Genomic DNA, 25263 nt, shown 5'->3' on the forward strand with positions numbered 1-25263 from the left:
ACCCCCATCTATCCACCCCCTCCACACCAATGGCCCCCCCCCCCACGTCTATCCGCCCCCTCCACACTAATGCCCCTCCCCCATCTATCCGCCCCCTCCACACCAATGCCCCTCCCCCCCCACGTCTATCCGCCCCCTCCACACCAATGCCCCTCCCCCATATCTATCCACCCCCCCTCCACACCAATGCCCCTCCCCCCACATCTGTCCGCCCCCCACACCAATGCCCCTCCCCCCACGTCTATCCGCCCCCCTCCACACTAATGCCCCTCCCCCATCTATCCGCCCCTCCACACCAATGCCCCTCCCCCCACGTCTATCCGCCCCTCCACACCAATGCCCCTCCCCCCACGTCTATCCGCCCCCTCCACACTAATGCCCCTCCCCCATCTATCCCGCCCCTCCACACCAATGCCCCTCCCCCCACGTCTATCCGCCCCCCCACACCAATGCCCCTCCCCCCACGTCTATCCGCCCCCCACACCAATGCCCTCCCCCCCACGTCTATCCGCCCCTCCACACCAATGCCCCTCCCCCCACGTCTATCCGCCCCTCCACACCAATGCCCCTCCCCCCACGTCTATCCGCCCCCTCCACACCAATGCCCCTCCCCCATATCTATCCACCCCCCTCCACACCAATGCCCCTCCCCCCACGTCTATCCGCCCCCCACACCAATGCCCCTCCCCCCACGTCTATCCGCCCCCTCCACACTAATGCCCCTCCCCCATCTATCCACCCCCCTCCACACCAATGCCCCCTCCCCCCCACGTCTATCCGCCCCCCCACACCAATGCCCCTCCCCCACGTCTATCCGCCCCTCCACACCAATGCCCCTCCCCCCCACGTCTATCCGCCCCTCCACACCAATGCCCCTCCCCCCCACGTCTATCCGCCCCTCCACACCAATGCCCCTCCCCCCACGTCTATCCGCCCCCTCCACACCAATGCCCCTCCCCCCATATCTATCCACCCCCCCTCCACACCAATGCCCCTCCCCCCACGTCTATCCGCCCCCCACACCAATGCCCCTCCCCCCACGTCTATCCGCCCCCTCCACACTAATGCCCCTCCCCCATCTATCCACCCCCCTCCACACCAATGCCCCTCCCCCCACGTCTATCCGCCCCCCCACACCAATGCCCCTCCCCCACGTCTATCCGCCCCCCACACCAATCCCCCCCCCCCCCCCACGTCTATCCGCCCCCCCACACCAATGCCCCTCCCCCACGTCTATCCGCCCCCCACACCAATGCCCCTCCCCCCACGTCTATCCGCCCCCCACACACCAATGCCCCTCCCCCCACGTCTATCCGCCCCCTCCACACTAATGCCCCTCCCCCATCTATCCACCCCCCTCCACACCAATGCCCCTCCCCCCCACGTCTATCCGCCCCCCACACCAATGCCCCTCCCCCCACGTCTATCCGCCCCCCACACCAATGCCCCTCCCCCCCACGTCTATCCGCCCCTCCACACCATGCCCCTCCCCCCACGTCTATCCGCCCTCCACACCAATGCCCCTCCCCCCCACGTCTACCGCCCCCCCACACCAATGCCCCTCCCCCCACGTCTATCCGCCCCTCCACACCAATGCCCCTCCCCCATCTATCCGCCCCCCACACCAATGCCCCTCCCCCACGTCTATCCGCCCCTCCACACCAATGCCCCTCCCCCATCTATCCACCCCCCTCCACACCAATGCCCCTCCCCCCCACGTCTATCCGCCCCCCACACCAATGCCCCTCCCCCCACGTCTATCCGCCCCCCACACCAATGCCCCTCCCCCCACGTCTATCCGCCCCTCCACACCAATGCCCCTCCCCCCCCACGTCTATCCGCCCCTCCACACCAATGCCCCTCCCCCATATCTATCCACCCCCCTCCACACCAATGCCCCTCCCCCCACGTCTATCCGCCCCCCCCACCAATGCCCCTCCCCCCACGTCTATCCGCCCCCTCCACACTAAGGCCCCTCCCCCATCTATCCCCCCCCCTCCACACCAATGCCCCTCCCCCCACGTCTATCCGCCCCCCACACCAATGCCCCTCCCCCACGTCTATCCGCCCCCCACACCAATGCCCCTCCCCCCACGTCTATCCGCCCCCCACACCAATGCCCCTCCCCCCCACGTCTATCCGCCCCCTCCACACCAATGCCCCTCCCCCCGTCTGTCCTCACCTTTGCACCCGCAGATGCACCCCCCTAGGGCCCCCACTTCCTCGCAACAAACCTTCCTCCCTATTTTTTCCGGTGCCGCCCCCTGCGCTGCGCTAACCCCGCCCACCCCGAGCCACGCCCACGACGTGACATCACGCCTGCGTGCGAGGCTGCCGCCCAGATTCTCGACGCTGAGGTCGCCGGGAAGAGGAGCTGCGCATGCGTAAGAAGGGTCCGCCAGGCTGAGTGGCGGGCTCCGCCTTCCGGGACCGTGCTCGCGCTCTGGGGAGAGGGTGCGCGCGCACGCGCTTCTCCCCCGCCCACCCCCCTCGCCGACCCTTACCCCTGCTACGCCCCGCCCTCCCGAAATTCGGGAGCTGGGTGAGCCGCGTGCGGCCTGGAGCCGGCTGCGCGGGACGGGTGGGGGGGGCTCCTGGGGCCTCCTCCGGGTGGGGAACGGGGGACAGGGGCCTGCGGGGGGGGTGGTTGGTTTCCCCGGGGGTGGGGAGCTGGGGGCGGTCCCCGGGGGGGGGTGGTTGGCTGGTTTCCCCGGGGGGGGGAGCTGGGGGTGGTCCCCGGGGGGGGTGGTTGGTTGGTTTCCCCGGGGGGGGGGAGCTGGGGGTGGTCCCCGGGGGGGGTGGTTGGTTGGTTTCCCCGGGGGGGGGGAGCTGGGGGCGGTCCCCGGGGGGGGTGGTTGGTTGGTTTCCCCGGGGGGGGGGGAGGGGTGGTCCCCCGGGGGGGTGGTTGGCTGGTTTCCCCCCGGGGGGGCTGGGGTGGTCCCCGGGGGGGTGGTTGGTTGGTTTCCCCGGGGGGGGGAGCTGGGGTGGTCCCCGGGGGGGGTGGTTGGTTTCCCCGGGGGGGGGAGCTGGGGTGGTCCCCGGGGGGGTGGTTGGTTGGTTTCCCCGGGGGGGGGGAGCTGGGGGTGGTCCCCGGGGGGGGTGGTTGGTTGGTTTCCCCGGGGGGGGAGCTGGGGGTGGTCCCGGGGGGGGTGGTTGGTTGGTTTCCCCGGGGGGGGGAGCTGGGGGTGGTCCCGGGGGGGGGGGTTGGTTGGTTTCCCCGGGGGGGGGAGCTGGGGGTGGTCCCCGGGGGGGTGGTTGGTTTGGTTTCCCCGGGGGGGGGGAGCTGGGTGGTCCCCGGGGGGGGGTGGTTGGTTGGTTCCCCGGGGGGGGGGGCTGGGGGTGGTCCCCGGGGGGGTGGTTGGTTGGTTTCCCCGGGGGGGGGGAGCTGGGGGTGGTCCCCGGGGGGGTGGTTGGTTGGTTTCCCCGGGGGGGGGGAGCTGGGGGTGGTCCCCGGGGGGGGGTGGTTGGCTGGTTTCCCCGGGGGGGGGGAGCTGGGTGTGGTCCCGGGGGGGGTGGTTGGCTGGTTTCCCCGGGGGGGGAGCTGGGGGTGGTCCCCGGGGGGGGTGGTTGGTTGGTTTCCCCGGGGGGGGGAGCTGGGGGTGGTCCCCGGGGGGGGGTGGTTGGTTGGTTTCCCCGGGGGGGGGGGAGCTGGGGGTGGTCCCCGGGGGGGTGGTTGGTGGTTTACCCCGGGGGGGGGGCTGGGGTGGTCCCGGGGGGGGTGGTTGGTGGTTTCCCCGGGGGTGGGGAGCTGGGGGTGGTCCCCGGGGGGGGTGGTTGGTTGGTTTCCCCGGGGGTGGGGAGCTGGGGGTGGTCCCGGGGGGGGGGTGTTTGGTTGGTTTCCCCGGGGTGGGGAGCTGGGGGAGGTCCCGGGGGGGTGGTTGGCTGGTTTCCCCGGGGGTGAGCTACTGGCATGGTGTGAGGGTTCCTGGGGGGCAGGGTGATCCGTGGAGAGAGTGGGGCTTTTTGTTGCGGGTGCTTGGCAATGTCTTCCAAGCCACTGTTTGTGACCCACACAGCCTTATTCCTTTCTAGCGCCTTCTGATCCCTTGAGTGGACATGTGTCCTCAGCCAGGCTATTTTTTTCCTCCATCCTGTGCACTTACTGTTTGTTTGTTTTTGTAGTGTTGCTGCTGACTTTGGTTATCAACTTTTGTTGTTAGCAGAAAAAGCATTGAATTATTTTGGGGGATGAGCACTCCTTGAAGAAATACCTAGACATTGCAAACAGATCTATCTATGTCCATCCTTCTTTCCCAGGGCTCTTTGGCAGGGATGGTTAGAGGGTGGTGATGAGTGCCATTTGCGGAGTTTGTTTTATGTGATATGTTAGCATGGGGTGGGCAGACTTTTTGGCCCAAAGGCCACATCTGGGAATAGAAATTGTATAGCAGGCCATGAACGCTCAAAAAATTAGGCATTGGGGTGCAGGAGGGGGTGAGGGCTCGGGGGGGGCCAAAAATGAGGAGTTCAGGGTGCAGGAGAGGGAATGGGATGTGGGCTGGGGGTGAGGGGTTTGGGGTGCAGGAGGGTGCTCCGGGCTGGGATCAAGGGGTTTGGAGGGCGGGAGGGTGATCTGGGCAGGGGGTTGGGGCATGGGGAAAGGCTCAAGGGTGCAGGCTCCGGATGGTGCTTATCTCAAGTGGCTCCTGGAAGCAGCAGCATGCATCTTCTCTGGCTCCTATGTGGAGGCGTGGTCAGGTGGCTCTGCATGCTTCCCTGTTCGCAGGTACTGCCCCTGCAGCTCCCATTGGAGCACATAGGAGCTGGAGCGGGGCCATGCTGCAGCTTCCAGGAGCTGCATGGAGCGGCCCCCAACCCTGCTCCCCTGCTGAAGCACCAGAGCCAGGCCATGCCATAGCTCCTGCGTGGAGTGGCCCCAGACCCTTTGCCCTGGCTGGAGCGCCTGAGCAGGGCAAGCCCCAAACCCCACTCCCCAGCGGGAGCTTGAGGGCTGGCTTAAAAGGGTTAGCAGGCCGTAGATTGCCCACCTCTGTTAGTGGGTATATGTTGTTATAGTCTCTATGGTTTGCGTTTGAGCATTTGTTTTGTTTTGGTTTCATTTTATCAATGGTTGATGTTACCTTTTGTAAGTGCTTTGAGCCTGATATAGGTGGCAAGATCTAAATAAATTTGGAAAGCACTTTTTAAAATAAATGAGGGTGATCTGGAAGAATTTAGGTAACTCTGTGTCTTATAAAAAGAAAAGGAGTACTTGTGGCACCTTAGAGACTAACAAATTTATTTGAGCATAAGCTTTCGTGAGCTACAGCTCACTTCATTGGATGCTTCCGATGAAGTGAGCTGTAGCTCACGAAAGCTTATGCTCTAATAAATTTGTTAGTCTCTAAGGTGCCACAAGTACTCCTTTTTCTTTTTGCGAATACAGACTAACACGGCTGCTACTCTGAAATCTGTGTTTTATTGTAGCTAGTGTAGAGTATCATGATTGTAATATTTTTAAAAGGGAATGGTAGGTCAGGCACTGAATTTGCTGTGCAAACGGTCTTTTGGGCAGTGGGAACAAGGACTGCTGAGATTTATTCCTGACTCTGCCACTGGCTCTTAGCAAGTCCCTTAATCTCTGTGCCTCAGTTTCTCCCTGTATAGTAGAACTAGTATGACTTCCTATACCTCACAAAGCTTATAGAGTATATTTTGTAAACCCCATTGAAATGCTAGTTGACAATGTTGGATTATAATTCTTTATTGGCGGTGTAGTTGTCTTTTCTCCAATTTATGATGAATTCACATGGTTTAACCAGATTATTTATGAGGCTAAAAGCCCTAGAACTTGTGTTTTTAATTTTAAAAAAGTAAACATTCCCATTTTTATTTCAATTCCCTTATTGATTAAAGTTCAATCTCTTGTTTATTCACAGATCAGGTACATTTGAGATGACTTCAGTTCACCTACATTAATCCCGCTTCTCTAATGTTCTTAATCCTTGGCTAGAGTGTCCATGCTTTCTGCAGGCAAGAGGTAATTCCTCCTCTGAACCAATTTAGTTCTGAAAGGGAACTCATCCCTGTGATATATTGAATCAAACTGCACTATGGCTTGGAATAGAAATTAGATTTCAAAATTAATTACATTCAGTGTTCCAGTGGCTGAACATGAATCAGGATTCACGTGTAGGGCAAACTAATGAATGGCTTAATGTTGGCTGATTGGACAAGCCTGATGCTGCTGAGTAGTTGGCCCTTTGTAGATGGTGTATTGAAGTCACAACCACAGAAGCCAAGTCTTGAATTCTTTCATGTCTACATCTTCTTATTGTGTCATGTTTTGCGTGGAGGCATGAGAGTAATGTTTAACTCACTTGTAAGAAAGCTTCGGGCAGCTATGGAAAATAAAGGGAAAATATTTACAGGTCTCGCATCTGGTCAGAGCCTTGAAGTATCTTTGCAGACCTGTACCTGAGGTCTGGTTTGCTCAGCAGGCAACACCCTCTAATTCCAGTAACTCTTACTTCATCATTCTTTTTACACTCGTCATCTATCCCCATGTCTTGGGTTTTTCTGTTTCATAGAATCATAGAATATCAGGGTTGGAAGGGACCCCAGAAGGTCATCTAGTCCAAACCCCCTGCTCAAAGCAGGACCAAGTCCCAGTTAAATCATCCTAGCCAGGGCTTTGTCAAGCCTGACCTTAAAAACCTCTAAGGAAGGAGATTCTACCACCTCCCTAGGTAACGCATTCCAGTGTTTCACCACCCTCTTAGTGAAAAAGTTTTTCCTAATATCCAATCTAAACCTCCCCCATTGCAACTTGAGACCATTACTCCTCGTTCTGTCATCTGCTACCATTGAGAACAGTCTAGAGCCATCCTCTTTGAAACCCCCTTTCAGGTAGTTGAAAGCAGCTATCAAATCCCCCCTCATTCTTCTCTTCTGCAGACTAAACAATCCCAGCTCCCTCAGCCTCTCCTCATAAGTCATGTGCTCTAGACCCCTAATCATTTTTGTTGCCCTTCGCTGTACTCTTTCCAATTTATCCACATCCTTCTTGTAGTGTGGGGCCCAAAACTGGACACAGTACTCCAGATGAGGCCTCACCAGTGTCGAATAGAGGGGAACGATCACGTCCCTCGATCTGCTCGCTATGCCCCTACTTATACATCCCAAAATGCCATTGGCCTTCTTGGCAACAAGGGCACACTGCTGACTCATATCCAGCTTCTCGTCCACTGTCACCCCTAGGTCCTTTTCCGCAGAACTGCTGCCGAGCCATTCGGTCCCTAGTCTGTAGCGGTGCATTGGATTCTTCCATCCTAAGTGCAGGACCCTGCATTTATCCTTATTGAACCTCATTAGATTTCTTTTGGCCCAATCCTCCAATTTGTCTAGGTCCTTCTGTATCCTATCCCTCCCCTCCAGCGTATCTACCACTCCTCCCAGTTTAGTATCATCCGCAAATTTGCTGAGAGTGCAATCCACACCATCCTCCAGATCATTTATGAAGATATTGAACAAAACGGGCCCCAGGACCGACCCCTGGGGCACTCCACTTGACACCGGCTGCCAACTAGACATGGAGCCATTGATCACTACCCGTTGAGCCCGACAATCTAGCCAGCTTTCTACCCACCTTATAGTGCATTCATCCAGCCCATACTTCCTTAACTTGCTGACAAGAATGCTGTGGGAGACCGTGTCAAAAGCTTTGCTAAAGTCAAGAAACAATACATCCACTGCTTTCCCTTCACCCACAGAACCAGTAATCTCATCATAAAAGGCGATTAGATTAGTCAGACATGACCTTCCCTTGGTGAATCCATGCTGACTGTTCCTGATCACTTTCCTCTCCTCTAAGTGCTTCAGGATTGATTCTTTGAGGACCTGCTCCATGATTTTTCCAGGGACTGAGGTGAGACTGACCGGCCTGTAGTTCCCAGGATCCTCCTTCTTCCCTTTTTTAAAGATGGGCACTACATTAGCCTTCTTGTAGTTTCTTGTAGTTTGCATTACTCTGCTTATAGGTTTCACCCTCTTCAGCATCTTGGGTTGTGAGGCTTCTGAGCATGAAGCATAAACCAAGTTGTAAGAGTGAATTTAATGTAAAAGTGTTTTAAGTTTAGGCCTCCAAATTAGTTTGTATATGAAAACACTTTTTTTATTTGGATTTAAACATTCCTCAGCAGTGTTTCATCCCAAAGATTGCAGCAATGATGTAGTGCATAAGACTCAAAGTGAAGCTGACCAGGCCAGTCTTTATTATTAAATTTTAGTGACAGGCAAAATATAAATTGAATATATCGTGAAAAGTAAATTATTAGTGTTGTAAGTGGAACAGGTACGAAAAATGTAAAACTATGGCTATTAATCAGCTAATGTCCATTTCTGTTTCCCTAGTGTTCTTTATATAAACTCTGAGTATGTTTGTGTGCTGTTGTGTCACCTGAAAGAGTGATAGTCCCTAGTAGGTCTATCAGATCTGCATTGTCTATTTCACTATTGAGTAAATTCACATGGCAGTTACACAATTCTGTGGAACTTGAATGGATTCTGTTAAAATAATTTCTTCATCAAACCTTCTAAAAAACTGACCCCTTCAGTTGTATCTGAAAATTTGGAGTTTGTTGTTGATGGTTTCTTTTGTTCAGGGACTGAGTACAGTGCAGAATGGATTCTCTGGACCACATGCTGACAGACCCATTGGAACTGGGACCATGCGGGGAGGGAAATGGCACACGGATCATGGAGGACTGCATGCTTGGAACAACAAGAGTTAGCCTGCCAGAGGACCTCTTAGAGGATGTAAGTAATAATAAGAGCACTTTCCATTTCCAGAGTGTTTGACAAACAGAACTACTTACTCGCTTCACAAGGAGGTTGTGGCTATTATTCTCACTGTTTCACAGAGGAAAGTCAGAGCAGTTGTGAGGTGGGGGAAAAGAGGGTTAACATCCACAGGTGTTCCAGGCCCTGCTGAAAAAAGGTGGATTTTGAAATCAACTTGACTCAATCTGGTTAGTTGAACACAATTGGAACTCCCCCTTCCCCTGACACCTCTATAGAGACATTTTAACAGCTAGAGGTTGTTACCTTGTCTTGTAGCCTGGACTCCCTCCTAGATTACAAAATAGCTATTTAAACATGATTTTAAAGGTGCTGAGTGGTGTTTCAAGTTATGTTAGCCAAATCTATTTTAAAAGCCCTTTTTTTTTTTTCCTCTAGTCTGTTCTTTATCTAGTAAACGTAGTGACTCTCACTCTCTTCTCAGATCTAATATTAAAACATCTTTTTGTTACTTTTATACCTCCTGATCTCTCTCTCTCTCTCTCCATCTGTTATGGGTCCTCATGACTGGAATCCTTTAATATGTTCGCCTTTCAGTGTTTTACACTACCGCTTTCCACAGTCTGCACCAGACAGTGTCTTGTGACTTATATTTAACTCTGGAAACCCTTGAGGGATAAAGATTTGTTGAAGATGCTGAAAGGTATTTTGCTTCATTGTTGTCTTTGTCTCCTTCAGCCTGAGATCTTTTTTGAAGTTGTCAGCCTATCTACGTGGCAGGAGGTGCTGACAGACTCACAGCGAGACCACCTAAAAAAGTTCCTGCCCCATTTCCCGGAAAACAATACTGAGCACCAGATCAAGCTCATCCCAGCCCTGTTCAGCGGAGAGAACTTCCGCTTTGGAAACCCACTGCACATAGCCCAGAAACTCTTCCGGGGTCAGTGTCAGCTCATTCTGCTTTTAATTTTTTTTTTTATTGAATGTATATCTGGTGAAAGGTGCCAGGTTGATAGAGAAGGAGACTGGAACTCTGTTTATTCATGGACTTGGTACAACACAGACCTGTTTGCCGAGACTGTCAACAAGGCATCAACTAGTACACTTGTCTGCTGAAACCTCCAGACTTATTTCTCAGAGGCCACTGTAATGTGACAAGAACTCTTGGTCGTCTGACCTAGAACAGCAAAGCTCTAGATCTTGTCACTCCTTTGAGAATTGTAATCTCTTTGATATTATACTTGATTTTTCAACAGGTCATGGCTGCTGTAGCATCTGGATTATTTATGTAGAGAAAATAAACTGAAAACTTTAAAAAAAAAAAAAAAAAAAAAGTTTCCTTTCAGCTTGCAGCTAAGGGAAGTCAAAACAGTTTTTATTCTTTTCTGCAGATGGGCACTTCAATCCTGAAGTTGTGAAATACCGACAGCTCTGTTTCAAGTCCCAATACAAACGCTACCTGAACTCCCAGCAGCAGTACTTCTACCGACTGCTCAAGCAGATCCTTGCTTCCCGCAATGTAAGTTCTTGCAAGGAGCAGTGAGGTACTTGATGCATTACATGAAAAACATGGTTTGTTTGTCTGTTGAACGATTTGGTAGTGGTCATGTAGCCGCTATTCCCTGCTGGAATGTTTTATTAAATTCTGCGGTTGTTTTGATTTTAGGCTTGGTTGGTCCCTAAATGTAAAGTTGCTGAAAGGATTCTGGATGCTCACGCAGATATTTGACAAATATCTATCTTACCCTGAACCTGCAGAGATGCCTTACTCTACTATGCAGCACCTCTTTTTTCCCCCCCACACCCCATTGAGAACCTCATTGTTTTTATAAATAATTTATAGATTCCACAGTCAGAAGGGACCATTGTGATCATCTAGTCTGATCTCGTGTAAACACAGGCCATAGAACTATCCCCAAAATAATACCTAGGGCAGAGCTTTTGGAAAAGATCCAGTCTTGATTTTAAAATTGCCAGTGATGCAGCATGAACCTTGGTAGATTCTTCAAGGGGTATGTCAAGGTTCCTTCCCCACTCTGAACTCTAGGGTACAGATATGGGGACCCGCATGAAAGATCCCCTAAGCTTATTCTTACAAGCTTAGGTTAAAAACTTCCCCAAGGTACAAGCTTTGCCTTGTCCTTGAACCGTATGCTGCCACCACCAAGCGTTTTAAACAAAGAACAGGGAAAGAGACCACTTGGCGACATCTTCCCCCAAAATATTCCCCCAAGCCCTACACACCCCCTTTCCTGGGGAGGCTTGAGAATAATATCCTAACCAATTGGTTACAAAATCATCAAAGACCCAAACCCCTGCATCTTGGAACAATGGAAAAATCAGTCAGGCTCTTAAAAGGATTTTATTTTTAAAAAAAAAAAAAAAAAAAGCATCTCTGTAAAATCAGGATGGAAAATACTTTTACAGGGTATTCAGATTCAAAACACAGAGGATCCTCCTCTGGGCAAAACCTTAAAGTTACAGAAAACAGGAATAAACTCTCAACACAGGGAAAATTCACATAAAACAAAAGATAAACTAATCCACCTTGCGTGTCTTACATATACTTGTTGCAATATTGGAGACTTGGATTAGGATGGGTTGGAGAAGATGGATTTCTGTCTGGCCTCGCTCAGTCCCAAGAGAGAACAACCATGTAAACAATGAGCACAAACAAAAGCCTTTCCCCACCCAATATTTGAAAGTATCTTGTCCCCTTATTGGTCCTTAGGGTCAAGTGCCACCCAGGTTAGCTGAGCTTCTTAACCCTTTACAGGTAACAGGATGTTGCCTCTGGCCAGGAGGGATTTTATAGCACTGTATACAGAAAGGTGGTTACCCTTCCCTTTATATTTATGACGGGGTAGTTACCCACTGCTATACGTTTTCAGCTTATTTCCAGTCTGAACTGGTTTAGGTTCAACCTCCAACTAGTTACACCTTTTCTGTTAGACTGAAGAGCCCATTGTTAAATATTTGTTCCCCATGCAGATATGTATAGCGTGTAATCAAGTCACCCTTTAACCTTCTCTTTTTGTTAAACTGAATAGATTGAGCTTTGAGTCTGTCACTAGAGAGATGTTTTCTAATCATTTAATTGTTCTCGTGACTCTTCTCTGAACCTTCTCGAATTTATCAGCCTCCTTCTTGGATTATGGGCTCCAGAACTGGACCTAGTATTCCAGCAGCAGTTGCACCAAGGCCAAATACAGAGACCAATTATATTTAGCACTCAGCCTTTCTCCCTCAGCCCCTTCCATCCCAGCAAAATAAATATTGTCATTTTATGGGCTGGCAAAGTGAGGGTCAAGTGACTTCCTCCAACATCATGTTTTTCAGTGTCAACGTTGGGAATAGAACCAGAGAGTTCGGACTCATTGGGCTAGTCGATTCCCAATGCTGACTTCTTGTCACCTGTGATAGCAAACCACTAGTACTGACTCCAAGTATTTTTCTCTAACCGTTAGTCTGCATTCCATTTTCGCTAAGGCATTGGTATCTTGGCTTCTAAATGTATCTGACTGGGAGTGAAGTGAAGTATTGTTTTGAGGTTATTTTTTAATATAACAATGTTTTCATTAAGTTGGTAACCTTCATGAAAAAATACTACTCTATTAAACATTAGATACGGTTTCTCTTCAGATTGTATAAAACTTTCGCCTTTTATTAAAGCTGGTTGCATGTGTTGTTTGAAGGCTAATTGGACAGTTTTTCTCCTGCTGAGATTGAGTTCAGTGTCCAGTTTCTTTTATAAGTGGTCATAAAAACCTAAACTTATCCATTTGGATGTTACTGATGCCATACCCTTTAGCAAGGGAAACCCAGAACCTGAACTTGTCTCTTGGTAGATAAGGAAAGAGGAACCATCTTCCAAATAAACCATTTATTTGTACCAACGTCACCACTTCTGCTGTCAATCAGTAGTCTCGCCTTTCTTAGGCAATCCTTAATTAAGTAGATGACTCCTGGATCTTTAATCTGAGGATCTCAAAGCATTTTACAGACACCAATTAAACTTCACTATCTCTTGAAGAAGCAGTCCTTGGAAGCTGCAGTTTGAGTGAAACTAGACAGTGCAGTAGAGGTACTGTGGTAAGGAGTAGGGAGAGTTTCTGGCTGCTGGTAGGTAGAGCAGGTCTGGACTCGTGGAAGGGCCACTCCTACCCTCTACTGGGAAGATCACTCAGTCTGTGCTCCTGAAGCATCTTGCGTGTCCCTCAGGCCAGGAATCGGAGAGTAGAGATGTCACAACAGCATTGTAGCCTGGAAGCATACAATTACTGGGCTCCATGCCATGATGGTGGCTGCTGGCTAAAGTTAGATAGTCAGGGGGACTGAAGTGCTTTATCTGTTGAGTGGGACGGGAGCTCTTACATTGGGGATGGGAATGGGAGGTGGGGTTTGCATGTGGATCAAAGATCTCTTCTTTGTTATCATAAGAGTTAAACTACGTTTTTCTTTTGAAGTGCTAAACTTCATGGGGTGCAAACCTCTTCAGGTGTTCTTCCGAACAATGACTAGCCTGTACTTGACAAAATGGATCATATAGAATGAGAATAAGGGATAATGAGAATGGAAAGTGATGCAGGAATACAGTCAGTTATTAGACTTCCCCTTTATTAAGTACTGGCATAATTTTTGGGATTCCCTACATACTAAATACTAGAATGCTGTTAGTTAGCTTATAAAGAACTGGGTAGGTAATACCAGCAACCATGTAATGATGGTATGTTATAATTTTTTAACTAATTAAATTGACCTGTAGGTGGGTGTAAGTTACTCATTCCCCACAAAGCTGGACTCTGCATCCCAGAGTCTTCCCTCTGTTGTAGATGTCTATGTCTTTACTACAGCACCTGCTGGATCTGGCTAGGAAAGGTGGCCCTGATCTGACCCTTAAGAAAAAATATCCATCCCCTCCATGTGGCCCAGAAGAACGGGATAGACGGACACATCAGCGCTACCTGAAGGTTCTGAGGGAAGTGAAGGAGGAATGTGGAGACAACACTTTATCCTCTGATGAAGAAGGTAATGTAGCCAGTGTGTTCCAGGAATAGCATGAGAGAGATGGGGGTGTGGGCTGGGCTGAAAAGCTCTCTGCAGGTACCGGCACAGTTGAAAGCCTTCTTTGGCCTTGATGCCAGAACTGGACATTGGAAAAGTCACTATTTCCTAGGAATTTTACTTTTTGGAAAATAATAAATCCTTCCTCAATACGTTTGACATAAACTTGCCTTACACAGGGCAATGGATGGCTCAAAGAACTGATGGATAACTGATAATACAGACTTCCAGCTCTGGGTTCCTGGTTCCAGGAGTGCCCAAGTTGGTAGTGGTTACTACCTTCTGACAGACTTTATGCCTAGGTGGGGGTTGAGAGTCAGGTTCCTAGTGGATAGGTGTGCACATCACGGAAACAATAACCTTTATTTACTTTTAAAGTTCATATGTTTTCTTTCCCTGACAGTCTTCTGTGTTTGTGCAGGTTGGGAAGTGGGTGGACCATGGTTCTCCTGCTTGTACTGGGGTGGATACTCGGACTGTTTGTCTTCTGGTGGAATCAATAACACCTTATTTTTTTCAGAGCTGTATACAAAATTTTAGTAATAATGCCTCACAATATTGCTGTTAAAGAGATAAGAATAGTTATCCCCATTTATAGATAGGGAAATTGAAATATTCATACAAAGATGAAGCGACTTGGCCAAAACCATGCACAGCATCCGTATCAGTGTTGGGATTAGCACTGAGACTCAGCTACCAGACTATTAAAACACTGTTTCTCTAATTCAGGTCTGCTTTTAATGGCTGTTTAAATAACCAATCCAGTTGGTGGAAGGGAAGCTGCTAGGGAAGTGAGGGGAAGGGAAAAATGTCTTTTTGACAGGAAGGTGGCTATTGGATTCATGTTGCATTGGCTTGGCTCCTTTGAACCCTGGGGATAGAGTTAATCGGCTATTTGGCATTCCCTGTAGGGGAAAAAAATTAACTTTACAACTTTGGTTTTCTCAGATCTAAGTTCCTGGCTTCCAAATTCTCCAGCACATTGCCCGAGTCCAGCTCTTCCCCTCAGAGTGATTCCCACATTGTCAACTCTGGATATGAAAACAGCAGGTGAGAACTGAGCGAAGGCACAAGTGAAGTAGTCGGGACGTGCTTGGAACTACTTAAGCCATGTCTACTCCACCACATATGTCAGCAAAACTTATGTCGCTCAAGGGTGTGAAACATGCTCCCCTCCACACCTTCCCCCGAGTGACACAAGCTCTTTCCCGTCATCCTAGAACGGCAATACAAGAGATCTTACAGCGATGCAGCTGCATCGGTACAGCTGTGCTGTTGTGAGCTCTCTAGTGTAGACATAGCTTTATTCAGAAAGGGTGATTCCTTCCAGTTCCTTCTGAAAAGTCAAGTACTGAAAGTTAATGACATGCACATGATGTTTTGTAATGCTTCACTTGATTCTTGATCCGTGAGGTCTCTAGATATACTCCTTCCAGTTTCTTTCAAGGCTGAACTTCTGTTGAGGCAAGCTAGTATTTTAACACACAGCCATCCTTTCTCTCTGTTGCTATGATGTATATGTTCATCATTGTTCACTCTCTAATGGATAAAGCAGCACCCCATAATGCAAGTTGAACGGTATTGTATATCAAGGGGGCTAATCCTAGGGCTGTCTAGTCAAATCTGCACACTACTCTTACACACTACTCCCAAGAAAACCACCAAGAAAAGCTGGATAAGAAAGTGTTATGGTGACTTTTCATGATCTGGTCTGGTTGTGTCACAGACTGAATTTCAAGCTGTCAAGTTGCATTTAGCTATTAAAACTTGAAGATTGTTGAAGGTGGGGATGGATAAGGAAAAGGTATGTTAAATTACTGTAATAAGACTGACAGGGAATTCCGGTAATAGATTTTCTTGGGTTTATTTCATTACAGATAAACTTGATTTTGGGGAGAATGACCTGAAGATGATGCTGAAGAAGCATCATGAGAAACGGAAACATCAGCCTGTAAGACTCCTAGGAGACACGGGGCTGGGAATTACCTCTGTTTGTTTTTTAGCTTGTCTGTCAGCTGTAAGGTATAGTGCAGTTATGGCTGGTAAAATTATTGTAATTTCTTATGGGTCCTTCTCATACAGCCCTTCTATTTTCCATCTGTCATATCTGCCTTTTTCCCCCACAATGAGAAGTTTTTATCTTTCAGCCCTTCAAAGTCAAAACAGCTATGGGAGACCCAAATTAGGTTCTATTCTTCCTCATGCATCCTCAGTAAAATTGTCAGCTAGGTTATGGCTTTGGAATCTTTGGATGGAAGAGGTAGAATTCATCTTGGTTTCCAAATCCCAGAATGTTGGGGAGTTAGGCATTGCAGGCAGGGTCCCTGAAAGTGTCAGGAATCAGAGAGTAGAGATGTCACAACAGCAGTGTAGGCTGGAAGCATACAATTACTGGGCCAGGAGTTAAATGTTTGTTTTTAAACTGCAGTTGGATTTGGGATCCTAGGGAGAGAATACATCTGGACTCATTGAGGGCTTTGTCACTTGTCAAAGCATAACCAGTTTAACCTTTATCATGCTCTACAGTTAAGTCTACATAGATATTTACCTTTTGTCTTTTATTTTGACATCTACAGGGGTCTCCTAGAACTCACCAGTGATGTGTTATGAGATTAAATGTTGTTTGTGGACTGTGTGCCATGCTTTGTATGAACTATACCATAATTATATCTCGGGATGAATGTGGAGGTTCCAGGGGGATGCTTTGAGGTACAGAGTGCCACAAGGGTTAAGTATTTTCGTAGGTTCACCTTCAGTAAGTTGAGTTTCTGTAGGCAATCCACAGATACATTCTGGGTCTTTGCCATGGCCTCTTCGTTATTTTAACACCCTGCTCTTTTTCCCCTATTCTTCTTTGTCCTGTGTAGGACCACCCTGACCTAGTGACAGGGGACCTGACTCTTGATGACATCATGACCCGTGTGAATGCTGGCCGGAAGGGCTCCTTGGCAGGTCAGTGTTGTCATGGGAATGTGGCCCCTTGGGCTTTTTGTTGCTGCAGCCAGAGGGAAGTAGAGTGGTTGTTCATCAACTTGCAGTACAGTTTGTCTGTTGGCAATAAACAGCTCAAAATATTAGCAAAAATAAACACAGCTATAGATTTGGGTCTGGAAAAAATTTCCTTTGTGAAAATAACCCTAATTTAATGATTACTTGGTAGGCTAGTGAATATAAAGTAGGCACAAGAAAAGCTGAGGGTAAATGCAATATGTGGCATGTTAGATATCTAGGTAAATATGCCAGTCCTCCCAATCTCAGATGTCACCTATTTTTTTAAACACCCCTTTCCCCAGCTGAAGAGTGTCTCTAGTCAAGACCAGTACACTGAGGAAGAGGGGGGGATTTCCCATGGAATCTCCCTACAAATAATGATTAAGTGCCCTATGGCACTAACTGTTTATCTTGCAGCAGTTTTGGGTGAGATGCTGTTGTATGGGGATGTGTGTAATGTCCTACAAACACCTATAAAGATGTAAAAATAGTCACTCACTCCAAAAAGTTAATGCATATTCCAGTGGAATAATTTGGTGGTAGCATACATTTCCAAATACATAATTGAGTATCTAGTTCTTTTCTGATCCCTACTGTTATAAACTGAAATTTGTTCGGTCTCCTCTGATCCAAAGCCTTGTTTGACCTTGCCATCCTGAAGAAGAAGGTGAAAGAAAAGGAAGAAAAGAAGAAGAAAAAGTTGAGGGTGATTAAATCTGAGGTGGAAGATTTGGCTGACTCCTTTAGCAATGCTGATGGAATCCCACCAATATCACAGGACCCATCCCCCATTGCTCTGTCAGCTGTTAAAGAAGAGTAAGTGGTTTCCAAAAAGCATGGGTGTGATAGAGAGTGAGAGAGAGACAGGCTATAGCTATACTACAAGCTAAGGACATGATTCCCAGCTCGCAAACACACCCTTTCATTAGCTCATTGAGAGCTAGCGTGGGTATAAATAGTAGTATAGCCATGATGGCATGGGCAGCGGAAGCAGTTGCATGGCTAAGCCATGTTGAGTATGCTGGTAAAATGTTGTTAAATCCAAATTATTTAATATTTTGTGTTTTTTGTTTTTCTTCATTCAAAGACCTCTTGAAGAGATCAAGCCATGTCTTGGAGTAAATGAAATCTCTTCCAGCTTTTTCTCTCTTCTTCTGGAGATCCTCCTTCTAGAAGGATCTACTAGTCTCTCTGTGGTAAGGATCTACTAATTTATAGGTCTTGTAGAAGTCTTTCTATACTCAGCAAAAATTGTGGCATTTTGTGCTAGCTAAACATATCAGTGATTCCCCTGAATCAAATGAACAAGCCTTTAGATACCCTTCTTGGTTTTAAATATGTTTCATAAACTCTGGGAAAGTGAACTTTTGCACCATTCATAATAAATTTGAAGCCATCTGACTATAGAACTTCTCTCCCTTTCTTCCTGGTCATATACTGACAGATAAGGGGGGAGCAACTTGTTTTTCACATGTGCAGCCTTCATTCACATTGGTGCAAGAGCTTTCTCCTCTGCAGCTTCTGTTGTCTGACACATCCTTTTCCTGTGTGTCTCTTTACAATTTAGCTGGTCACATCTTCTTCTTTTTTCTTTTTTGACTGCCCTTTCTCTCTGCTGTATATTTAAACCTTTAGTGCTAGTATGAAAAAGACTATAAAAGCATCTTTTTTTTTTTTTTCCAGCTTGAGGATAAAGTTCTGGATTGGCAGTCTTCCCCTGCGAGCACTCTGAATAGCTGGTTCTCCTTTGCCCCTAACTGGTCAGAACTAGTTTTACCTGCTCTGCAATATCTGACAGGTGACAGCAGAGGTAAAAATCTCATACTCAAATTCCAGTACAAACAAAACTCTATTTTTAATCTGTGCTGGTCTATATTTTAACCCCAGTCAGCAATTCATTCACAAAAGCACTGAGTCATTGCCAGTGTTGCTTGCACATTTGCCAGGGGTTCTGCAGCATGGTTGAGTGGTGTTGCAGTTGTTTTGTATCCTGTTACCACAGTGCCGGGGACTCAGCTTGGTTCCTGATCTGTTTATAAACTTTTTATGTTGAACTGAGTGCTGGTGAAAGGTGCCTGGAAGAGCCCAGGGAACTGAAGTTCTCTGATTATCCACAGAACAGGTATGACCTGGGTCGTGACAGTGCAGGCTTCTTCCATTAAGACTCCAACACTCAGGGCACAAAGAGAGTTCACTCTCCATGGCTCATTTGGTCCCTGGCTCCTTAGCTGAGGCTTCCAAAAGGGGAGCAGGTAGCATCATTTGTGAGGATAGTCTTTGCAATGTGGATTCATCACTGGGAACTGGACTGATGTTTTCCAAATTCATTTCATGTTGGCCAAAAAGTAGCCATTCTATGGTCACTACTAGCCTCTTTCATTCTGAACAGGGTTCAAACTGGCAACCTATAAGTGAAAGGCTCGGTATTCTGTTCTGATCTATTGAGGTTTTCACTGCCACCCTGACCTGCTAAAATGCCCTTCAACTCCATATTTAGAGATGTAGTGACTTAATCTGTTAGAGTGCTTTATTTTTCAGCATGAGACTAACTGCAGCTTGAAAAACAGTAGTAAAAATTTTTGTGCCCCTTTGTAAGACATCTGTGGAACATGGGCATGAAACACCTTTGTCTTTTCCATTGCAGATGTTCCTTCCAGCTTTTCTCCCTTTGTTGAATTCAAGGAAAAAACTCAGCAGTGGAAATTGCTTGGTAGGTAACTTGTTTCATACCATGTTTTCTAAATAGTTAAGATCAAATGTTTTCTCCAGTTTCCTTCCCAATTTGCTGCAGCTTGGAGAAATGAGAAGAGCAGCTATTTGAGTAGTCAGCTACTCTCTCTACTGTTAGCTATGGCAAGATATCTATAACCTGCAAGACTTACAAGAGAAGTCTTGTTTGTGCCATCAGTAAAGTCTCAATGATACACATGGGACAGCTATGTAGAGTAAGTGGCCAGAGGGAATGGAGCATCTTTCTTTGTGTTGCTGACCTTCACTTCCATCCTTCAGTTGTGACTAAAACATTTTTCATGTTTGTACTTATATCGTGCCTTCCTCCCAAAGATCTCAACCTATTCTGTTGACGTTAATTGTGCTCCTTTGAGAGGCAGGTCTGTGTTACAGATGGGGGAAACTGAGGCATATCTTGATAGATGCTTACCCATGGTGTCAGTAAGTAAATGGCAGAGCCAGGAATAGGATCCAGATCTCTCGACTTCTAATTCTGTACTCTAGCCACCAGGCAAAACTTCCAGTCCTTAACCAAAGTGATTCTTGCTCATATTCACAGGCTTAAACCGATTGTGAGCTTTGGACTCAGGAAGGTACTCCTGCACTCGCTTCAGAATTTTGGCGTGGGAATTTTCTGCTCAGGGATTGGGGGACTGGGGTTCACTTTTCTGGAGTTCATTTAGAGCACTGAGTGAGGATCATCTGTCAGTATCAGATGCATTTATCCCACACACTCTTTCCTGCCATTGCTGAAGTTTGGGGAGTTGGATCTTGACTGTTGTCTTCCTTCACTATACTGCTGTACCCACCTATGGGATACCTAGGGCTTCCTGAACAGTCTGTGTGTATTTAACTCTGGCATTATCATGGTATGTATGGAGAGTGACTTATCTGTAAGTGGAAGTTGCTCTGGAGCTGAATGAATGCAGAGTGGGGGAAGGTGGTAGGAACTGATCAGGAAGTACAGATAAGAAGGTGCTGGCTCCATAAAGAATAAATAACTTCTCCGAACCATTTTTTCTTCTTGGACTTCTTGTACCAGGCTCTTCCCAAGACCACGAGAAGGAACTGGTAGCACTCTTCCAGCTCTGGTTAGAGACCAAAGACCAGACATTTTTCAAGGTGAGGCACTCTCTCCTTTTGTAGCACAGTTACTTGCGGGGTTGTAGCACAGGTACTAGCAGATACCACAGGCTGACATTTCTCTTTGTTTCTTGACAGGAAAATGAAGACAGCTCAGATGCCACCACACCGATTCCCCGGGTGTAAGTATTTAGCAATGAGACAGCCTGAAAGCCTGGGCCTCTGATGTCTACTAAAGCTATGGGGTTCAGTCACCAGGCTTCTGGGCCTGAATCCCTGCTTCTGGTGCAGCCATCACCACATACTATCCTTTCTCTTGGTAAAGCTTCTGTAAGGGCCACTTAGTCAAGATCTTTGCTGATGACTTTACTAATGATATAAACAAACCTTTATCAGTAAGTCTTGCAGAGCCAGTACAGCACCAGGAGCATGAGCTGGATTCTGTGCTCCTTTGTGCATTTCTGACCATAGAATCTTCACTACAGCCCACAGCTGGGCTTCCAGATCTCAGGTGTAGTTTGTTGTCCTGGCCAAATTCTCTTTCTGGCAACTTAGCCTCTTCCTCCTTAAATTTCCCCTACCATTTCAGTTAGAGGGGGAATTCTTCTTTGCTTCCTGTCATAGATTCTGTGTAATCTGACTGTGCTTTGTTAGACACTACATTCCATTCTAGCAGTAGCAGCATTTTGATGATCCCTGTATTACAGATCATGTGCATTTCCGTAGCACCTTTTCCCTCTTTGTCTCAGAGCTCTTTGTATTTTAAGAAATCTACCTCGCAGGGAGGTTGTGAGCCAAGAACAAATATTGTTGTATAAATGGGGGTGCAGAGAGGTGAAGTGACTTTTCCCTCAGTCCAGATAAGATTTCACTGGCAAAGCTGGGGATAGGACCCAAGTCTCGTGACTCAGAGAATCCTGCTCTAGCCTTTAAATGATGCTGCTTTTCCATGGATACAATCTGGAGAATGCTTTTGAGATCCTTAAAGATGAAAGGCTCTGTATTAATGTAGATTCAGAATCTATTTCTCCTGTCTGAGACACATTTGCAGGTAGGCTGCGTGTGGCTAGTCTTGCTTGATATCCTTTGGACCTGCAGTTTGACTCTAGTCACTGAGGGCTGACACTAATCTTTGTTTCAGAAGGACTGACTACGTGGTCCGTCCCAGCACTGGGGAGGAGAAACGCGTTTTCCAGGAGCAGGTGAGGGGAGAATCCGTTTTTGTTTTAACATGCACGTGCTTAAGTCAGCTGGCAAGTCGGATAATTTAGAACAGGAGTCAAATATCTTCTGCAAACCACTTACAGTGAAAATGAGAACAATTGTAATAAATCTGTGCTGCCTTCACACCTGCTGGCTTAAACCATGTTTCATTGAGAATAGAGCCCAGTACTTTCAGTTCTAACATACACTAATGCTTCCCACTTGGGATAAAGAAGAGAATCTATTCAAATCCAGTAATATTAAGGCTTGCATCCATGTTGCAACCTCCTGCCTCTTGAGAATGACCTAAGGAATACTCTTGAACAGGTGTGATTCTGTCCACCTGCAGGACATGGATCCTGGTTGCCCACACCAGGAAATATTCAGTGTAGAAGAGGTTGTTGGTTTCAACGTATTTTACAGGCTGGCAGTCCACATAAGGGTCTGTGAACGAGGAGAATTTCTCTTCACCTCTCCCATATGTATGCTTCATATTCATCTTGCGTTCAGCAGTGTGATGTGTATGCAGCAGGTCTATGAAAGGGGTGGACTGAGTCCTTTGCTTTCCACTTATGGTATGGTGGGGTATACATTTGCATGAGAATCCTCACCACCTCGATGTAATACAGTTTGTCACCTGTACTGTTCACTAAACAGGAAATAAACTGGTGGAATTCACCTTACAAGTGTCAAATCATTTAGAGATTCCAAACATTAAATAGTTGCTTAATTTCTGTCACACTTCACATTCCTCTTCTTCCCCCCTCCCCCACTCTAACTGGTTGTTTAGATTAGCCAATTCAAACACAATACGTTTCATTTGTATTAAAATAATCCTTTATATAAGAGATGTTATTTTAAATTTGGACCCAAGAGCACCAGTTGGCAGATAATTCAGGGAGAGGCTTCAAACCCACTATTGCACTTCATAGTGCATGGTATTGAATCATGGGAGATTTCTTCCTGACCTGACTGGTATTGCCTCACACCCTGAAGCATGAGGAATGATAGTCATTTCACCCAAGTTATAGTGCAGATGCTCTATATGGCTAATCGTCAAATGTGCTAAGACCTTTTCCTTCACCACATACCTCCTGCTGAGCTGAGTCCTCTCCCATCTCCCCACATCCAGGAGCGCTACCGTTACAGCCAGCCCCACAGGGCCTTCACCTTCCGCATGCATGGCTTTGAGTCAGTGGTTGGTCCTGTGAAAGGAGTGTTTGACAAAGAGACCTCGCTGAACAAAGCTCGGGAACATTCTCTCCTGCGATCCGACAGGCCTGCATATGTCACCATCTTGTCTCTTGGTAAGGTGGCAGTGTCACCTGCAATACAGCTTTTTTTTTTTTAAATCTTTCATACAAATTGCCTCACACGGGGCTTTATACAGTGAAATCTTAGCAGGAGGAGATGGGAATTGGGTGACCTATGCAAGGAAAAAAAATGTTTTTCAAATGAGGAGCTGATAAGGAGCTGGAGAGCTTCAGGGAAGCTGTTCCAGATATCAGGAATAGCAGAAGAGAATTTTTTTTCAGCTCAGAGAGACAGAAAATGGGGAGGAAACCAGAAAAGGAGAGATGAGGTCCTTGAGGCTGGTTGGAGCAAACTGTGGAGAGTTTGGAAATCGGGAGAGGTATTTTGGGCTGGATCCTGATATAGAGGGACCCCAGGGGAATTGTTGGGCGGTGTGGAGTGAGAAGGTGGGTGTCAGCATTCTGCACATGCTGGACTCAGGCAGTACAGAAGCGGGGCTGCAGTAGCCAAAGTCAGAGAAGTTGATGGAAAGATGTGGAGCGGGGGTGAATCCAGCTTTGTTCTAGAAAGCTGGCTCGTCTTATGCTCCCATGGATAACATTTTTGACAGTACTCCTTTTCTTTTTGCGAATACAGACTAACACGGCTGCTACTCTGAAATTTTTGACAGTGTTTCTGTTCTACATCTTTATGCCTCATGAAGAAAGGGATATGGATCCGTTACAGATCAGCCCTTAGTTTTGGAAAGAGCCTGTTAGGAACTATTAGCCATGGGGATTTAACTCATGCCTGAATGCGCTATGGTACTGCCTCTTCACGACACGGAGTGTGAAGCCTTCTGGCAGAAGGCCCGAAGGCTTAGTCCACAGTACAGGCAGAGATGGCCATGATTCAGAGCTGCCCCTTTCCTGTAACTACAGTTTGAAGACAGTCTTTAGCAGTTGCAGGTTTCTATTGCTGAAACAACCTCTACTGATTTGAGGGAAGTTTCAAGCAGGAGCAAATGTTAGTGCAGAAGGTATTTTGCTTTAAACCATTGTAGAAGAGTACATGCAGATTAGGTACAGCCCTTGAGCGCTGACCTAGTTGCCAGATTGATCCTCTGTATCGCAAAGTTTGGGTGCTGAAGATGAGTGGCAGAGCCTGAATTTGCGCCCGTGAGTTAGTCCCTCCAGCCCCTAGGGGTTGAATATTGCATATTGCACTGGAGCTGCCCTTTGCCATCTATGCCAGTCTCAGTATGGTGGATTCTGGGAAGGTATCTATGGGAGGCTCTCCTCAGTCAAAGGAAAGAACCCATGATGGGGAGCCTGTGAATGAGATGGAGAAACAAAACAGGAAAATATAAATGGAAGGGCTTGAAGACAGCTGCCTAGATTTGCAGCTGGAGCCCTGACTAAGCCTTGTTTCCTGTCATCTCAGTTCGCGATGCTGCAGCCCGCCTTCCGAATGGAGAGGGAACACGTGCTGAAATCTGTGAGCTGCTTAAAGATTCCCAATTCCTGGCTCCCGATGTCACCAGTGCCCAAGTAAGTTGGATGACAATAGTCCATATAGGGATAGTTGCCATTTCTAAGCCTCAGAAACCACCATCCTCTCCTAAAAAATCTATTGATAGGCACTATTTGGTGATTGATGTAAGGCCCAGTACTTTGTGGCTCATGGAGGCGGAAATGGGAGCTGTATACATTTTATTGGGCTACTACAGCACCTGCGCACCCTCTGAGCTTTCAGTGGCCAAAATACAGCTAGCATGTCAAATGTGGCCCACAGAGTTCATACTGCTCTCATCTTTGCTACAGAGCTGAAGGTCTCAGCAGTGTGAAGCTTCATCTTGATCTGGGTAGACAACCGGCAGCCTAGGCTGGAAACTGTATTCTCCAAAGGCTGCGCCTCCTTGTTCAAATGAGGTTTGCTCATAGTTGCTTCCTTTTTTATGCCAAATAGGTTCAGCCTTTAAATTCTTGGCCATTTGTGAACATGACCATTGGTTGGACAAAGTTTGGGCACGTTTAGTTTACTGAGAGTTCTGTTTTTCAGGTTAATACAGTTGTGAGCGGTGCCCTGGACCGGCTACACTATGAGAAAGATCCCTGTGTGAAATACGATATCGGACGCAAACTGTGGATATACCTGCACCGGGACAGGAGTGAAGAGGAGTTTGGTAGGTGCTTGCTGTAGGGAGCCATATAGCATTTG

The 25263-nt window shown here is 47.6% G+C and overlaps 1 protein-coding gene across 7 annotated transcripts in view; it reads left to right on the forward strand.

Moving 5' to 3' along the window:
• The first annotated feature begins 2349 nt into the window (after positions 1 to 2349).
• The window catches only part of NFRKB (nuclear factor related to kappaB binding protein), a 35630-nt gene continuing 12716 nt past the window's right edge, over positions 2350 to 25263 (forward strand). The window contains exons 1-19 of one of the 7 annotated variants that reach the window (XM_043500831.1): positions 2364 to 2581; positions 5880 to 5980; positions 8604 to 8757; positions 9478 to 9679; positions 10131 to 10258; positions 13593 to 13767; positions 14752 to 14853; positions 15681 to 15754; positions 16671 to 16755; positions 17430 to 17610; positions 17882 to 17990; positions 18478 to 18604; positions 19439 to 19504; positions 20567 to 20646; positions 20746 to 20789; positions 21752 to 21809; positions 22943 to 23117; positions 24487 to 24593; positions 25105 to 25228. In XM_043500831.1, the coding sequence (XP_043356766.1) occupies positions 8623 to 8757; positions 9478 to 9679; positions 10131 to 10258; positions 13593 to 13767; positions 14752 to 14853; positions 15681 to 15754; positions 16671 to 16755; positions 17430 to 17610; positions 17882 to 17990; positions 18478 to 18604; positions 19439 to 19504; positions 20567 to 20646; positions 20746 to 20789; positions 21752 to 21809; positions 22943 to 23117; positions 24487 to 24593; positions 25105 to 25228 (1972 nt within the window). In that variant the 5' untranslated portion in view covers positions 2364 to 2581; positions 5880 to 5980; positions 8604 to 8622. Of the gene's footprint in view, positions 2582 to 5879; positions 5981 to 8603; positions 8758 to 9477; positions 9680 to 10130; positions 10259 to 13592; positions 13768 to 14751; positions 14854 to 15680; positions 15755 to 16670; positions 16756 to 17429; positions 17611 to 17881; positions 17991 to 18477; positions 18605 to 19438; positions 19505 to 20566; positions 20647 to 20745; positions 20790 to 21748; positions 21810 to 22942; positions 23118 to 24486; positions 24594 to 25104; positions 25229 to 25263 lie in introns of all 7 variants that reach the window. The other 6 variants (XM_038380472.2, XM_038380476.2, XM_043500829.1 and 3 more) reach the window with 6 other exon arrangements.

The sequence above is a fragment of the Dermochelys coriacea genome, chromosome 22 (assembly GCF_009764565.3).
Source record: "Dermochelys coriacea isolate rDerCor1 chromosome 22, rDerCor1.pri.v4, whole genome shotgun sequence".
In the NCBI taxonomy this organism is placed as follows: Eukaryota; Metazoa; Chordata; order Testudines; family Dermochelyidae; genus Dermochelys; species Dermochelys coriacea.